General features: G+C 41.7%; 1 protein-coding gene across 1 annotated transcript; it reads left to right on the forward strand.

The window, feature by feature from the left end:
• Positions 1–887: 887 nt before the first annotated feature.
• Positions 888–9,830, forward strand: PGRMC1 (progesterone receptor membrane component 1). The gene is made up of 3 exons (XM_036270808.1): positions 888–1,301; positions 5,804–5,959; positions 8,559–9,830. Exons 1-3 carry the CDS (start codon positions 977–979, stop codon positions 8,660–8,662), a joined length of 585 nt encoding a protein of 194 aa, XP_036126701.1. The 5' UTR covers positions 888–976; the 3' UTR covers positions 8,663–9,830.
• Positions 9,831–13,357: the final 3,527 nt, after the last annotated feature.

Below are 13,357 nucleotides of genomic sequence, written 5' to 3' on the forward strand. Positions count from 1 at the left end.
ACACACAGAGAGAGAGAGAGAGAGAGAGAGAGAGAGAGAGAGAGAGAGAGAGAGAGCAGCAACAGAACATTGCTTGCTATGCATTGGGACTGAGCAAATTAGTGATTGTAAAGGTTTCAGTTTTCCAGAGTAAATCGCGCGATCCTATCCATTTGCCCAGATAATTGGGAGAGTTGTCAGAAGGGGACCTGTGTACTGACTTCAGCTATCCTGGGGGTGTCCACTGTAAGGTATACCTTACATCCACCCCACAGCATCTTGGGGGAGGAGTGAAAAAAGGTCGTCAAAGAGAGCCAGTGGGGTTTCCCAAAGTGAAAATGCGTAACCTAGGTCTTGAAGGCGGAAAAAAGAGCTCGAGGAGTTAGTTTCTTGGCTCCTATGAGAGCCCCGTGGTTCTGGAATGGCCAGGGAAAGATGAGGCTTCTTAATGGAAGGCAGGGGAGAAGCCTGAAGCAAGAGAAATGGAGTCGGTGTTTGGCGCGCATCAGGTGGCGAAGGGGAGCCTCAGACAGAGTCCAGCAGAGCCATGACTCTCCGAGGGAGTCAGTGTGGCAGGAGCTAGCGGGGTGCCGGGAGGACTACGCGCTGCGTCACAGTGAGCACGAGGATGGCCTGAGGATGGCATTAGCAAGGGGCCAGGGCCTCGCAGGTGAAACTGAAGGGTGGGCTCAGCTCTCTCAGCAGTGGGGAAGGAACGACCCGGCGGGGGGAGAAGAGCCACGACCCACAGGAAGATGGGGGCCTGAGCTGGGCGGAGCAGGACTCAGCTCAGCCTCGCGCATCCGCAGATTCGGGAGAGACAAGGCCGGGACACTCCGCCCACTTCAGCCCCGCCTGCGCCCCTCCTGGCCCCGCCTCCTTCCCTGACTATTCCTTGTTCGCCTCGCCCGGTGCGCCACCAGCTCGCGGAGAGGGAGGAGAAAGCAGCCAGTTCCGGAACCTTCCCCAGTCCGGCCCAACCTCTGCTCCAGCGATCATGGCCGCCGAGGAAGTGGTGGCGACGGGAGCCGACCCGAGCGAGCTGGAGGGCGGGCTGCTGAACGAGATTTTCACGTCACCGCTGAACCTGCTGCTACTCGGTCTCTGCATCTTCCTGCTCTACAAGATCGTGCGCGGGGACCAGCCGGCGGCCAACAGCGACAGCGACGACGACGAGCCGCCCCCGCTGCCTCGCCTTAAGCGGCGCGACTTCACCCCTGCCGAGCTGCGGCGCTTCGACGGCGTCCAGGACCCTCGCATACTTATGGCCATCAACGGCAAGGTGTTCGACGTGACCAAAGGCCGCAAGTTTTACGGGCCGGGTAAGGCAACCGGCCCCTGGGGCGCGGAAACAAAAGAAGGGGTCCAGCACAGGGATGAATCCAGGAGGGGCGAGTGGGGAGCTGGGCGTCCCCGCGGCGGGGAGAGAGGAATGGCGACTGAACCAGTGAGGGCAGGCAGGCGAAGAGCCGGGCGATGGTGGCAGGGCGGCTTCCCCGGTGGGTGGGGGGCAAGGGGCGCTCTAGAAGGGCTGCTGGCCAGTGGGAGCGCAGATTCCCCGCCCCACCAGCGCCTGGATGGGGGTGTGTGTGGAGAAGCTGATGCGCATAAGCCCGGGATGGGTGGGTGGGTGAGATCGCTAGGCTTGCAAAGTGAGTGTGGGGGGCACAGTGGAATGCAGTGTTAGGGGAATTTTGAAGGCAGCGGGTTTGGGGATTCCTGGAAGGAGGGGGTGGTAGTGTCCTGAGGGTGTCAGGAGGGGTGCGGCAGGAGGAGGGACACCCAGCTTTGGAGAGGACGCAAAGGCCAAAGACGCAAGGAGTAGCCATGGTGGAATGTGAGGGTTTGGGAAAGGAAAGAGACATGGGATTAGCAGCGGGTAGAAGCATCGTGCGTGGGGGTGCAATGTGAATGTGCGCTGTGTGTGCGTGGTTAGGGTATGTCGCTTGTCAGGACTGTGTGTGTACGTGCGCGCGCGTACTCTTGGAATATGGAATGTGTCAGGTATGTTTGTGACATGTGTTTGTTGTGTGCGTGTGCGTGCTGTGTGTGCCAGATGGGGAAAAGCTGGAAGATGAGCAAGGGAGGTTACACAGGGAGAAGGGAGCTGGTTGAGGGAGGAATAAAGGCCGAATGTGGCAGACAATGGAAATGTAGCAAGATTAGAAGGTAATACAGTAGTCTATGGCATGAGAAAAAGGACTAGAGCCAAAACGAATTAAAGATGGAGTGAGGGAGAAGTGGGAGGATTCTGAGAAACAAAAGGGGTGGGGCTATGAAGACTACTGGGTGCGGGGATTCGGGAAAAGCCAACCAGAAGGGAAATGAGGGGTGGAAGACTGCTGAGCTGTTGGAAGGGGCAGGCTTGAAGGGGCCTTATAGATGAGGCTTTTCAAGCCCAGTTGGATCAGAATCGCCTGATGAGCATGAGGAACAATACAGATTTCGTGCCTAATCACCATAACAACAGAAGAGTCTCTGTGGGGAAGATCCCCAGGAATCTGCATTTAACATGCTTCTCCGCCATTTCCTGATGCAGCCAGGTTTGGAAAGTCCTGCTTTATAGAATATATATTTGTAGTGGAGGAGAAATACATTTTTAGCTCCTCCAATATGGATTCCTCTAAAACCAGGTAGCTCCGCAAGTATGTACACACTGACCACAGTCTCTTCCCTGCTGCTCTGGAGAGAGAGAGAAGAGTATAGAAAGCAGGAATCTGGCCATCCCCACTCCCACTTTGTTTTTACTCTCCCAGTCCAACTAATCAAAATTAGATAAGTTAAAATTCTTAAAGAATTCTCCTACTTAGCAGTTTTTCCTTGTGGATCATTTAGAAGATCTGCTTTCTGCAGACATGTAAGTGTAAAACGAATTTGAAAACCACACCTGTATCATTTGTCACTTATACTGGCATTATCAATAAACACAGTTGTGTATTTAAATACCTGTTATTATTAAGCTATACCATAAAGTAGTCAAAACACATGCATGTGGGGCATCATATGATTTTAGTTTGCAAAGTCATTGAGAACAATGGAGGCCTATGCAAAAAGCACAAAACTGGGAATCAAGAAACCTGGGTTCTAGCCCTGGTTGGATCATTGACCAGCTGTGTGACCCATTGCCAAGCACTGTTCTCTGGGCTTTAGTTGTCACTCCTTAAAATCATGGCCCCTGTGAGATCTCTAAGTCTCTACCCTGCACTGTCATCCTGTGAGCCCATGAATATGTAACATTGTGTGGAAAGGATACTTCATGTTACAAAGAATTCCTAAGAATTCTTCATTTGATGGCCTAGTCTATGCATGGCGCATTTGTAGGTGCTGGGACTATGGCAGTGAACAAACAAAACAAAAAAACCCACAAATTTCCACTCATGGAGCTTACATTATAGTGAATATACATTCTGGTGAATAACACATATTCTCCAAAGTCCTTTAATGCTCCCTTCAGACTTTAAATATTCTGTGACCATAATTTCTAAAATAGTAGGGTCCAAGCCAGTACAATTGGCCCATTTTTAAGCACTAGATGCTACCATTTCTATTAAGAAACTATGAAGGTTTTTTAAAAAAATGTTTCTACTGATTTTTAGAGAGAGAGGAAGGGAGAGTGAGAGATAGAAACATCCATGATCAACTGCCTTCTGCATGCCCCCTACAGGGGACAGAGTCTGATCAAGTGCTGGGGCATGTGCCCCAACAAGGAATCAAACATCTTGGCACCTGGGTCCATGTTCAACCATTGAGTCACACCAGCAGGGCAATGAATGTTGTTGTTGTTTTTTTTTTTAACATTCTCTTGTGGAAATAGTAGTATATAATGATGATTAAAAATAACCATTTTTCTTTGAAATTTTATTTGCATTTAAAAGTTGATCATAAATTTCATCTAATTTGTAAAGAAAAAAATTCTGGTCGAATGAGATTTCAGCTGACCAGGCCATATTGAAACTTGACCCATTCTTATACTTGGCATAGTGGTTACTTACAAACTTCATTTTTGTTGTTGTTAATCCTCGTCCGAGGATATGTTTCAACTTATTTTCTTTTAAAGAGCAGAAGGGGGGAACAAATATTGATGTGAGAGAGACACATTGATTGGTTGCCTTCCACATGTGTCCCAACCGGGGCAGGGGATCAAACCTGCAACCCTTGAAGGGGAATCAAACCCATGAGCTTCGGCGCACAGGCTGGTGCTCTAAACACTGAGCCACACCAGCCAGGGCTACAGACTTTTTAATGTCAGGGTTGTGCCCTGGCCAGTTTGGCTCAGCGGTTGGAGCATCAGCCTGCGGACCAGAGAGTCCCGGGTTCGGTTCCCGCTAGGGGCACGTACCAAAAAAAAAAAAAAAAAAAGAATTCAGTTTTTTAATGTCAGGGTAGCTACTCAATCACCCTTTTGGGCAACACACGTTATTTAAAGTACACTGGATTCTTTTCATTTATTTGTGCAATATTTAAACAAGTCTAAATATCCACTTTAAGTACCTACAGAATGATTCACTGCTCTCTTAGATAAAAACCTGGCCGGCTGCCCTGGTCGGTTTGGCTCAGCGGTTAGAGTGTCGGCCTGCGGTCCAGAGAGACCCGGGTTCGGTTCCCACTAAGGGCACGTACCTCGGTTGCAGTTTGTCCCCGGCCCTGCTTGGGTCGTGTGAGTGGCAGCCACTCGATGTGTCCCTTTCACATCGATGTTTCTCTCTCTCTCTCTCTCTCTTCCTCTCTCTCCTTCCCACTCTATCTGAACAAAAAATGGAAAAAATGTCCTCGGATGAGGATTAAAAAACAAAAACAAAAAAACCTGGCCGGTTTTGCTCCATGGTTAGAGTCTCAGCTCGCAGACCAGAGCCCCACGTTTGATCCCAGCCAAGGGCATGTACCTCAGTTGCAGTTCATCCCCAGCCCCAGTTGGGGTCGGGCGGGTAGCAACCAGTAGATGTGTCTCTCTCACATCGATGTTTCTCTCTCTTTTCCTCCTTCCTTCCCTCCCACTCTATCTGAAGATAAATGGAAAAATATTCTCGAGTGAGGATTTTTAAAAAAAGTTCAGTGTAATATTATGTGTAATAACATCCTAATGTTTTATAGAATTATTTTTGGGTATTGATTCAGACTATTTTCCATGAAAGTCTTAGGATTTTTAGTCTTCTCTTCAAGCCCACCAAAGACAGAGTGACAGCTCATCTCTGTTCTATCTCTTCTTCATTGACAGTGAAGATTATGTAACATGTGGATCGATTTCTGAACCACCTATACTTATACAAGAATATCTCTTGCAGATGCCACATGTTAATGTTTAATACACTCTCGAAACCAAAGATCTCTATGAGATACTTTTGGCATTTATAAGGAAGTGTTCTCGTTTACTAAAATCTTGATATTTATTATCTTAAGAAACCATAACTTTCACTGGTGGAGCCCAGGTGCCTAGAACAGAGCCAGGCTCTGTTTTCAGTCTCCTAAAGCTGAATTGTGACCTGTGTACTCAGTATTATTGTGGATTATTTCCTACTACCACCCCCAGGAGATAATCATTTATGCCTTTTTTATTAGCCATTTGAAAATCACAGGAAATGGATGATATAATATACAGCATTTTGATTGTTTTAGTTATTTAAAAGTTTAATAGCAACAGGTTTTTTAGTATCCCCTACATAATGGTCAAAGTATCAACACCACTTATGGTTTTCAAATGGGATTGGATATTCCAAAAGGGGCCTTTCTGTGTTGATGGGTAAGGAAGCCATTTTCTGTGTATGAGCCACACAGAAATTGACTGTCTAATAAAGATTCTGTCTTTTGTTTTGTTTTGTTTTTAAAGAGGGGCCATATGGGGTCTTTGCCGGACGAGATGCATCCAGGGGCCTCGCCACATTTTGCCTGGATAAGGAAGCTCTGAAGGATGAGTATGATGACCTTTCTGACCTCACTCCTGCCCAGCAGGAGACCCTGAGTGACTGGGACTCTCAGTTCACTTGTAAGCATTTTAAAAAATTGTACCTGGATCAGATTTAGACCAGTAATGGGATTCACGGCAGTCCAGTAGTTATTACTAACCAAACTGAAACTTTGGAGCATTTTGATAGGCTCCTGAATGTTGGACAGATCAAGTTCATGGCTTGAAGTAATTGCAGCAGTGCTGAGTCACTTGCCATGATTGAATACCAATTTTTAGCTCCTTCTCTATGGAAACTTGGGTTTCAGGTTTTTTTAGTTTTTGAAAGGTTTGCATAGATTCCACACTAGGATTTGATGATTGGTGTGAGGGAAAGGATAGTGGCCATCATGGCTGCAGAAAGAAGGGTTTTCATAAGCCCTACTTGTAGAACTTGCTTTTTAAAAGCAGCCCACATTTCTGTTGAAGAATGGGAGACTTGTATTCTACAAAACAGCTTCTCTTTGAATCTAATTGAGCCTAACTATAGGCCTCATCTACAAATAAAGGACGCTTATAATGTGCCCAGCAACAATGGTATATGCATTTTTAAAAAGATTAAAAAAAAAAAAGAGATAGATACTTGTTTCCTGGCTTCTGCGTTGGGCTGAGGTCTTTGGAGGAGAAGTAAGGTTGGAGGTTAAGTTCAAATTTGAGCACTGAGAAATTGTTTTTTGTCGAACCTAAGTGTTTAATGAACCCTTTAGCAATATTTCATTCCTAATAATTTGAGTGATGATCTTTCCCAGCTTTGAAACACTATACAAAGGCTATGATCATTTCTTTAAGGAAGAAAGAATGTGATTTTCTATTTGCTGTTTCTTATAATCAGTTAAATATTACTGGCTTTTTTTTTTTTTTTTTTCGGCTAAAGCCAGCCATTTTCTTTGAAACTAATGCTGACTTCAGAGAGAGTTATTGGTTACTAATTAGCCAGATATGCCTCTACCTTTAGAGTTTGGATCCCAATCAGACTAATTATAGCTTTCAAGTTTAGAGGCAAGTCTTTTTACTTGGAAAACATAATTCAGCTATCTAACATAGTCCCTTATTTTTTGCATCCTAAAGATGCCTTTGTAACAATAGATTCTTCTATATGAAGCCAATGAGCTGTAATTTATAACTTACAAAGCTCTATTTTCTAGGGCTTGCCTTCATTGGTTGGGTAAAAGGTGTGGTTCCTGCCCCTCCCCCCCGAACTAAGGCTAGTCCCAAATACTGTTGTGAAACTTCAGCTATACTCAGGGCTGGTATGGATTCCCCTTAAGGCAGGTTTCTCAAGCACCCCCCAGCTTTTATTTGTCTTTCACAATCCCAAGCACCCTAGGGACCTTTATAATATGGTCAGATAGGGAAGTTCCAGTTGTTCCTGGTGATTATTTCACACAAAAGCAGCTTGGGTTGCCTAGTTAGACAGGTTGGGTACTCCTTTAATTCCTACCCATATTCAGAAAGAGGAGACTCTGTCCTCTTGGCCTCTGACATTGAGGTGATTAACCCTGCATGAGCTTGATCTCCAGGATACAGCCATTGTGGTGGTTTGCTGATTCCATCTCTTCCCAAGTCTTTTGCATTCTGGTTTATCCTCTTAAATCTGTTTTCGCCTACATCTCTAGCGCCCTGCCTCCTTTACCACTTGCTTTAACAACGTATAGCTTTTTGATCATATTGGGGAAAATTTTCATCTGCTGTCTTCTTTATCCACTAGACTATTAGCATTCCCTCCACTGTCAACCATCTTATAGTAAGTGGTTGTTCCTAAGCACTGTTTCATTTTCTCTATATACCTCCTTACTCCCTACAATATAGTTTCTATCCCCACAATTTGATTGAACTTTATTAGCAGTTTCCAAGAACCTGCTTGCCAATACTAACTTCTCCAGTCCTTGTAATAAATCTGTTATGTTCCCCTCCAGATTCCCCACTTCAGTTCATGGAATCTCCAGTTTTCAGTTCATTAACTCATGTTTGCAGTTCTCCTTTAGATGATCAAATATTGTTCTCTTTCCACTCCCACACTGACACCCCCCTACTCCTGACACTTGTCCCTTCACATGCTTGCCGGCCTCCTGGTCACTGTTTCTGGTCTATTCTTACTGTAATCTGCCCTGAACACCACAGTGAACGTGTTGTTGCCAAAGCACTATTTTACCTTGTTATATACCTTCAATGCCCTTTTCCACCTATAGGATAAGTCCAAACTCCTCAGGTTGGCTTTCCACATCCTTAATAATATTTCCCCACACTGCTTAGACAACCTTACTCCTACTCTGCTCCTGCCAACTTGGTCTCTTTATTGCTTCCCAGATATGTTCAGTCTCACCTGCATGCTTTTGTATGTGGTGTTTTCATCTTCTGGAAATCCCTCCCCAAATCTTTCTGCATATTTTCTAAAGCATGTTCTAACTAACTCATAATGAGCCTTCTGAACACTTACACAACTCATTTGTACACCCACTGCATACTCATGGTCAGATGTTGCTATCTTTTTCATATTTCTGTCTTCTGAACAAAACTCTAAGAAGCCCAACACATTGCTGAGTAGATTGTAGGCCTCTAAGCAATATCTTAACTTGAAATATGGTAGTGATTTGTTATCAAGCATGAGAATGACCATTTGTGTTTTCTTTTCTACCTCCAGTCAAGTATCATCATGTGGGCAAACTGCTGAAGGAGGGGGAGGAGCCCACCGTGTACTCAGATGAGGAAGAACCAAAAGATGAGAATGCTCGGAAAAACGATTAAAGCATTCATGGATGCATATATATTTTTGTATTTTGCAGAATCATTTGTAACATTCCAGTCTGTCTTTAAAATGTGGTGATTTCAATATTTAGAAAAGTTTTGAACTTGCTGTAAAATTTTTTTAAATTAACATCACTAGTGACACTGATAAAATGAACTTATTAGAGTGCATGATGTTTGCGTGTCATAAATGCAGAAAGTGAAATGCAGTGCTGTAATACAAATGTTAGTACTGTTTTTCTTCTATCTGTAGTTAGTACATGCTGAATTTAAATTTGTTTTTCCTGAAAGATAGGTAAGACTTGGGAATTTCCCCCAAAGAGGTAGAAATGTAAAAAGTGCAAAGTTCTTCAAGTACTAAGAACAAAGGATCATCTTTTAGTAATGATGTCCTCTAAAGATAGCAAATTCCTTATTTCTCAATTGACTTAACGGCATGATATCCATCTCTAAAGCAAATCGGCAGTGTTCCAAAGGCTTTCATATTCATTGTCAGTAAGAAAATGAAATCTCAAAGCTTGGCTTAGTTGGAAGAAATACATTGTTTCTAGAGGGCATCCTTGTCCTCCTTCAGACACTTGGATGCCCTCACTAACTGTTCTCTACAGTGGGGATTAAAACATGATCTGAACATTCAAAAGAAAACTTTGGGGGAAAATCTCTGGCTTGCCTAAAAACTTAAATACATGAAGAACATTATAGGACTAGCTTCCCAATCTCCATGTTCATGGTGAGGCAATAGTTATTTTACATGATTTGACATTAGGGGCATGTAGATCAGGTGTTCGTTCCCCTAAGAGCCTTCATACACCCATGAATAATGAGAAAACAGTCCACATCACTAGTCAAGTGATTTCTGAAGTAACGTATATTCATAAGGTGGTAATAGTTAATTCTTTTGTTACAAAACTAGAGCCACTGCAAGAGTAGTAGTCAAGTGTGTAGGTCTTTGATATTGGTCTTATGGTTAACAATAAACTTAGCTTAAGTAGACTGTACAGTTGTATGAATTTGTAAAAGTGTTATGTGAACAACTAGTGAAGTTTCAAACTCTTGTAGTTGAATAGTATTTTCTTGTATTTTCTTGTGAACCATGCTTAATGGTTTTACCTCAAATCAGAAAACAAAATGAAGTGCTTTGGTCAGTTAATAAAATGGTTTTATCCAATATAGTGTGGTGGGTGTTTTATTAAAAAAAAATCTAAGGAACCAAATTAATCATTTTACTTCAGCTTAATACTAAGAGTTTCACTTTTGAGTGATTTTTTTTTGTATTCCAAAAGAAACAAGTAAAGGGACAAAACTTCATAGAAGCCTCCCACCACAAACCAAATACCAGCTGTCCTGTTAAGAAATAGTGGATTGAATTGACTTTTTGTGACTTGTCAAGTTCTGCCTCTTTATATCAGAACTTGCTAAACTCAAATGCAGACCTCCACCTTAGGTCTATATGTAGCAAGGATATAAAGGGATAATTTCAGTGAAGGCATTACTACCAAGTGCCAAAGCTGAGTTTTTTTGTTTGTTTTTAAAATAGATTTTAGAAACATTGATTGGTTGTTCTCCTTATCTATGCATTCATTGCTCCTTGTATGTGCCCAGACTAGGGATCAAACTGCAACCTTGAGGTATCAGGATGACACTCTAACCAACCAAGCTATCCGGCCAGGCAGAGTTTTGTTTTAATGTACTATCTGATCAGGAAAGTAGTCAGGAATCCATAGAGAAGCAAAGTTAATTCATTTAATGTCAAAAGGAGGATATCAGATTTGCATATATAATCAGTTGTATATTCCTCTCTGATTACTCAGTATTAGTGTTTTGCCCTTTTAATGTTTAATGTTGGCAGTTTTCTTACATGAGTTGTACTCCCTGAACCAAAGAGGACTCACAGCTTTGCATGTTTTATGTTATTAAGCCATATTATTACCTGGTTTTGTATTTAAATGTGCCTGCCCTTTTCCCCAACTAAATTTCATTTAACAAATAATTGAGTTACCCGTTTTGTGCCAAGCAAAATGTTATACTGCTGTATGCTTTGGGGAAGGGGTGGGAGAGAGAAGAACTTGGGCCACTTTGCAGTCTGAAATTTCATTTAGATATTAAGATTAGGCTACTTATTTTACAAAGTTAAATGGATTTGTCTGATGCCAGGAGGAAAACATCCAGAACCTGGGTAAAACTTCAATCCCAAATAGCCTGATTTCCTTCCACTCAGAACTAAATCAATATTGTGTTGATTACATATAAAAAGATATTACTACAAGGCAGGACTTGATCTGAAAACTTCACAAATCCAGCTCACACATTCATAAGCCATTTTATGTAAAAGGCGCCATTCAAGAAACAGGAAGCCACCATGCACCAGTGGGGAAAGTGTCAGGTGAACATGTTTGCTCTCCACCCGCTTTCGTCCAACTCTTGCAGAGACACTGTTCTCAGTACCAGCATCTCTGGGTCTGAAGCAGCATTTTCTAAGTTTTCAATATCCAAATTTGTGACTTCTCTACATTCTGTGCCATTCATTGACCTTTACCTCAGAGGACCAAACTTATGCATACCTGAGATCCAGAAAAATAATCCATACAGCCCTTGCCGTTTCAGAAAGAGCTCTTTGAACCCAAGTGCCCAGGTTGGACTGTAAGTTACAGTCTGCTTTCCTTATATAAATAATACTTAGAGACAGTTTGCTGTACATTTCATGTGAAAATACAGTTAACTCATGAATGGTCAAAGACTGATTACTGAGACCCCATCCCATATCCACATTGTTTTTTGACATTGTATATATAACTTTTAACACTTCCACCAAGGACTGAAGGGATGAGATGAGATTCCATGTAGTCCATTTGCTACTTTCCCATAACACTGATAAAACCTTGTTGAAGGGAGAAGAGTCGTTAAGTCCCAATATCATAACTTCAATTATACAAAATGAAAATAAAACCGGTGCCATGATCTCTGAGAGTCAATTTCCATAAACTCGCATCATAAAGGGAAAAGTTGCATAAAAACAATATTGAAACTAGAGATGTATATTTTCATAGAAAATGCTATTATAGTGCCCTGGCCTGTGTGGCTCAGTTGGTTGAATGTTGGCCCATGCACCAGAAGGTCGCCGGTTTGATTCCAGTCAGGGCACATGCCTGGGTTGCGGGCTTGGTCCCCAGTAGAGGGTGTGCAGGAGGCAGCTGATAGATGTTTCTCTCTCTCTCTCTCTCTCTCTAAAATAAATAAAAACATTTTTAAAAAAGAAAATGTTATTGTAGATGTCCAACATTTCAGCCAATAATATGGTAAATGAACCAAGACTCTATTCACTATGACCATTTTGTTTTTAATCTATCTGAAAAACAAATATGCATTATTTCTCTAACAGCACAAATGAGAAAATGATTAGCAACATTAATGCAAGGCAGCATACTGTAGATAGAAACTTACCCTCCACTGTGAAATTTCCAGCATTTACTTAAAACTTAACATTTTAAACTGCATTGCAATAAATAAAAATACATTTATTTGGTACTTATTTTCAAAATTACCAGTCTGCATGGCTTTCTGAGAAATTCAAACAAATTGAACAAAAACACATTGATAATTTTTGAGCTTTCTTAAAACACTATCAGAAACACATGCAAGTGAAAACATGAGAACACCTGTTTAAAACCACCGTTTAAAATTCAGGCCCTTACTTAATAGGACATAGAAAAAAGATATGAGAAATCACTTTGGCCCCAGTTAAATAACAGCATAGCAAGGAATAACAATATTAATTAATAGAAAATAATGACAATATTTTTGGTTCTATTTCATTCCTTACTAAGCCATCAGTTGAAAAGTATGATTATTCTCTTCCACATTGAAGTCCTACACAAAAAAAGAGGTTTACTCAAATCAGGACATAAAAATCCAAAGTTGTGCCAAAAGTAAACAGTATTTTTACTTTCTTGTAGGTCCCAGGTTGGTATAGTTAACAAACAAAACAAAACCAGACAAAAGTATTACACAGATGTGACTTAGCACCAGTTCTATTATGCAAAAAAAATAAATAAATAAATGCACATGCTGCATGCTGTTTTATGCAATTCTTTTTAATTTTATGTCTTTATGAGAAGCAGATTGTTTCCATGACTAAAACTTCTACAAAGAAAAATGATCAAATAATAAATTGAGGGATTTTTGTTTTTGTTTTTTTCAAAACATAGCTGCTTTTCACTACAAACCCATAACCTTGTTTCAATGGCATAAAACATAAAAAAAAATGATCAGGCAGTGTCTCATTGGAGTAGAATAATACCTAGTTGCTGAAAGTTGTCTGACAAAACACAAGCAGTTAATAGGTTTAAAAGACTGCTTGAACAACAGTACTTTGGATATTAATAGTCAGTGCCAGTCTTCAGAAGAGAAAAGGCATTTGCCCCATGGGCAATTTTTCAGATTTGACAAGCCAAACCTAGTTTTGAGGGTAGAGTCACTGGCTTGAAAGTGGAATTGAAGACAAGAGAGTCAACAAATCATTTGTTGGTTATTATCTTAATAGTAAACATAATCTGCTTTGTTACATTCATTTCTCAACCTTTGCATGTACTAGCATTCCTCTATTAAATGTGATTAGAAGACATCGATGAAACAACACGTGGCTCTCACTTTAGATAAATTAGAAGATTCTGTAGCCCCTTCAGATATTAGGTTGCT

This window comes from Molossus molossus, unplaced genomic scaffold (assembly GCF_014108415.1).
Source record: "Molossus molossus isolate mMolMol1 unplaced genomic scaffold, mMolMol1.p scaffold_m16_p_2, whole genome shotgun sequence".
Taxonomy (NCBI): domain Eukaryota; kingdom Metazoa; phylum Chordata; class Mammalia; order Chiroptera; family Molossidae; genus Molossus; species Molossus molossus.